The sequence below is a fragment of the Myotis davidii genome, unplaced genomic scaffold, assembly GCF_000327345.1.
Source record: "Myotis davidii unplaced genomic scaffold, ASM32734v1 scaffold356, whole genome shotgun sequence".
NCBI lineage: Eukaryota > Metazoa > Chordata > Mammalia > Chiroptera > Vespertilionidae > Myotis > Myotis davidii.
In genome coordinates, this window is record NW_006288188.1 from 1,084,726 (window position 1) to 1,089,306 (window position 4,581).

The 4,581-nt window shown below is 39.5% G+C and overlaps 1 protein-coding gene across 1 annotated transcript in view; it reads left to right on the forward strand.

Moving 5' to 3' along the window:
- Positions 1–3,984, forward strand: part of KLHL8 (kelch like family member 8) — a 27,908-nt gene extending 23,924 nt beyond the window's left edge. The window contains exons 8-9 of the mRNA XM_006760055.2: positions 2,677–2,878; positions 3,335–3,984. Of these exons, the coding sequence (XP_006760118.1) occupies positions 2,677–2,878; positions 3,335–3,458 (326 nt within the window). The 3' untranslated portion in view covers positions 3,459–3,984. The remainder of the gene's footprint in view (positions 1–2,676; positions 2,879–3,334) is intronic.
- Positions 3,985–4,581: the final 597 nt, after the last annotated feature.

The window sequence follows — 4,581 nt, forward strand, 5'->3', positions numbered from 1 at the left end:
GCAAAAATATATTTTTATTGATTTTAGAGAGGAAGGGAGAGGGAGAGAAAGAAACATCAATGATGAGAGAGTATCATTGATCGGTTGCCTCCTGCAGGTCTATACACTGGGATGGAGCCTGCAACCCAGGCATGTGCCCTGATCAGGAATTGAACCGTGACCTCCTGGTTCATGGGCTGACACTCAACCACTGAGTCATGCCAGCCGGGCTATATAAACTTTTTTAAAGAGGTGTGTTTTTTTTAATATTTAAGATTTTATCTCAATAGATGTTTGAAAAATAAATTAGGATATCAACATTGTGATTTTATAGATATTACTAGAGGCCCGGTGCACGAAATTCATGCACGGGTGGCGTCCCTCGGGGTGGCCTGCGGGTGGCCTGGCGCCACCCCCTCACCTGCTCCACCTGCAGGACGATCGATCAGTGCCTGGGAGCCAAGCGGAGGCTCTGACCCTGACCCCTGCCACCGTCTGTGAGGCCATTGGCTGATCAGGGCCCCACTCGCTTGCACCCGCCTTGGCCTGGCGCTGCCCACATCCACTGCCACCCACCCCTGGCTCCCCATTCCCCATTGGACGATTGGAGCCTGCCAGCCAAGGGGAGGGACTGAGAGGTTGGCCTGCTGGCTCCCATCGGGTGTGGGGTCTGAAGGCTGGGGGCAGTCCTGTGTTGAGCGTTTGCCCCCTGGTGGTCAGTGTGCATCATAGTGACTGGTTGTTCTGATGCCCAGTTTATTTGCATATTATACATATACTAGGGGCCTGGTGCATGAAATTCAATCACTCGCTACGATGTGTGCTGACCACCAGGGGGTGGCACAGAACAAAGGAAGGCCCCGGCCAGCAGCCGGAAGTTCCCGATTGGCTCTGATTGCCAGCCAGGCCTAGGGACCCTATCCATGCACGAATTTCATGAAACAGGCGTCTAGTAGTGTTATAAAACAACATAACACAAATTATTTGCATTTAGGTTCAAGTGAAATCAGTCCTAAGGTTTACTTTTGAATTCTTAGGGTTCACATTCATGCTTTGTTGTTTACATCTTCCTCGTTCATGTTTAAAACTTCTAACTCCATATTTTTACTAGGAGTAGCAAGTATATCTAAAGTAAGTAAGTTACATTTAAATAAAATATATTTTTTTTCATCTAATGACACAAATTGAATGAATGTGCTTTGCAAAAATCTTTAAAGATCTAAGACATGTTTTCTCATCCCAAGGGAATTATGTTGACTAAGCAAACCAATAGTTATTTCATATGCATAATAGGTATTGCCTTCTTCTTAATTGCTTTTTGACTTACTGAATTGTAGAGTTAGAAGAAACCATAGGACAGTGCTTTCTCAAACTTTAATATGCATGTGAATAGTATGGAGATATTGTTAGACTGCAAAGGAGGGGTCCAGATTCTGTATTTCTAACAGTTCCCAAGTGATAATTGATGCTACTTCTGGTCTACTCCCTTCCAGTAGTAAGGTTTTAAAGGGCCAAGAGATGGGAATAATAATATCTTTCTTTTAGAATTCTTTTTAAGAATTAGAGGCAATATATATTAAACATCTCAAATCTGGTACTTTGTAGTTACCCAATAAATAGGTGGCTATATTAGGATTAGTAAACCCTTCCTCTACAGAGGAAGAAAAGAGTTCAGAGAGCTAGTCACTGCATGCATCATTGCATCCTCTTTTCCTCTGCTTTGAAATTTTTTTAAAAAAATATATATTTTTATTTATTTCAGAGAGGAAGGAAGAGGGAGAGAGAGAGAAAAACATCAATGCTGAGAGCAAATAATTGATCTGCTGCCTCCTGCATGCCCCCCTACTGGGGATGGAGCCCACAACCCGGGCAGGTATCCTCACTAGGAATCAAACCCAGGACCTCTTGGTCCAAGGGTCAATGCTCAATCCACTGAGATACACCAGCTGGGCGAGACACATTTAATTTTAAGGAAAGAGCACTGTTAAAATAACAGTCTTCGTCTAACCCTCAGAAACATTGTAAGTAATATTGTCAGAATGATCTATAACAAACATGCCAAACTCAAAAACTAACACAGGCCAAATAAATGAGGCATGCGGCCTGTGGGCTGTGAGTTTGACATGCTCGACTTAGAGTATGTAGCATGAAGATGTAGTTTGGGCAAAAACTGGTAAGAATTCAGTCATAGTTTACCAACTCTAATTATTATGGCAATGATGGTATTAAGTAGTTGGAAAACTTTAACTTATATCTAAATGAGTCAAATGACTTAGTATAGTTTATTCTCTTCTCAAGCCCTGTTACTATTCAAAATATAATGCACATGTGTACACACAGAAGGGACTCCTGGTGCTGTCTTGCTTGCCCCTAGGAAGCTAAGGGAAAATTATATAAATGTCTGTGTGTTTTTTTGCTTTTATGTTCTCTGCTTAGATATAGGGACTCCAGTTTTTCTTACTTTAAAATTTTCAATCCTAGTATTAAGGTAAAATACAATTTCATTTATCATGAATTATAGAAAATATGTCTTAACAGAAGTTCAGAGTGGTAATAGATTTTGAGATGAAATTTTTTCTGATTTTCTCTGTTTCCTAAAATGTTTTTAAAAGATTTGTTTTGTAGAAGCTATTGATTTAAGACTTAGCAGTAATTTCTATGAAATTTAATGCTTTTAAAATTTTTTCCTTCATATAGGTGGTTTTGATGATAATTCTCCTCTGAGTTCGGTTGAGCGGTATGACCCTCGAAGCAACAAGTGGGATTATGTAGCAGCACTTACCACTCCCAGGGGTGGAGTGGGGATCGCAACAGTGATGGGCAAAATCTTTGCAGTTGGTGGTCATAATGGCAATGCATATTTAAATACAGTGGAAGCATTTGATCCAGTGCTGAATAGGTAACTGTTTTCTCTACACTTTAATGGGATCTTCCAGTAACTGATTACTTCATGGTGCTAAAATGCTGCCACATGGGGTTAATATAAAGCATTTGGGATATCTTGTCTCCCTTAGGAAGCTTGGTGTCTTTCAAAACCAATCCCATGATAGGCAGTTTTGAATAAAGTAAATCATGCTTTCTTTTAAGATCACATTCTTTCGCCCTAACCAGTTTGGCTCAGTGGATAGAGCATTGACCTGTGGACTGAAGGATCCCAGGTTCAGTTCTGGTCAAGGGCACATGCCTAGCCTGTGGGCTTGATCCCAAGTGGGGGACGTGCAGGAGGCAGCCAATCAATGATTCTCTGTCATCATTGATGTTTCTATCTCTCTCTCTCCTTCTTTCTTCCTCTCTAAAATCAATAAAAACGTATTTTTTTTTAAAAAATAACATTCTTTCTCCTCTCTCATTTCAGGTGGGAGCTTGTTGGATCTGTGTCTCATTGCAGAGCTGGAGCAGGTGTAGCTGTGTGTGCCTGTTTAACTAGCCAAATTCGAGATGTAGGTCATGGATCCAATAATGTGGTTGACTGCATGTGATTTGAGTTCCAATCATCAACAATTTCATCATATCTGATAGTCAGGAAAAATGACCAGGATTTTGTATGACCCTCTTTGAATAGTTTTAACTACTGCTAGAGTCTTAATGAAATGTAAACTGTTGTATTGTGACGAAGTACAACTTTCGGGATAGTAGCTAAAGAATTATTAGTAATAATGTTAAATTTGATACTTTCTACTCTAGCAAATAATTGAGCAGGGAAGAAAGACATTCTAACCTGAAACCATACCTTCCCTGAAAAATGTTTAAAGTAGTGCCAAATGTTAAAATCCCTATTTAAAAAAGTGTGGACGAATCAAAATGTAAGTCATTTGCTGAGTTTTACTTTTTTTTTTTTTTTGGCCTAAAGGTATTAACCTTAGGCGGTGGGCTTTTCCTAGAGGGGAGATTAGACTCTGTTCATCAACACCAGGACATCAGGACACAGAAGAGACCATTTTTTTTAATTCTTTATTTGTTAAGGTATTACAAATGTGTCCTTATCCCCCCATTAACCCCCCACCCCCACTCATGTTCTCATCCCCCTATTGTCCATGTCCATTGGTTTGGCTTATATGCATGCATACAAGTCCTGGAAGAGACCTTTTGAAGAGCAGTTCTACTCTGTGCTGATGAATTTATGTGTTGCTTTTTTCTGGGTGTTGATTTCTCAATTTTTTTGAATATTTACAGAAGTAGAAACAAATGTTTGATCTCTGCATGCCACTTGGCTCAAAGCTTATAGGAGTATTGTAAGATCTTATTTCAGTTTGAATTGTTAGGACACCAAAGACCCAGTGAAATGATTCCATCTGAATGAATATATACTTTTATTTTTTCATCTCATACAAAAAAAGAAATTTCTTCATAATAAGCAAAAATTGAACCAGAGTAAATACTAGAGGAAGGCTTTCGAGTTGATGTTATTCTAGTGCCCAGTCAATAGATCTTAAGGAATGGCACCACTATGTGACTCCCCAATGAGGAGCCTGAGAATATGTTCAACACTCTTTTTTGATTTAATCATTTGATTTTGAACTTTCTATTTTGCTATTTGCCACCATCCTGGGTTTTGTAACTTGTACGAATCTGGATTAATTTATTATCCAAAAATGAATGCAT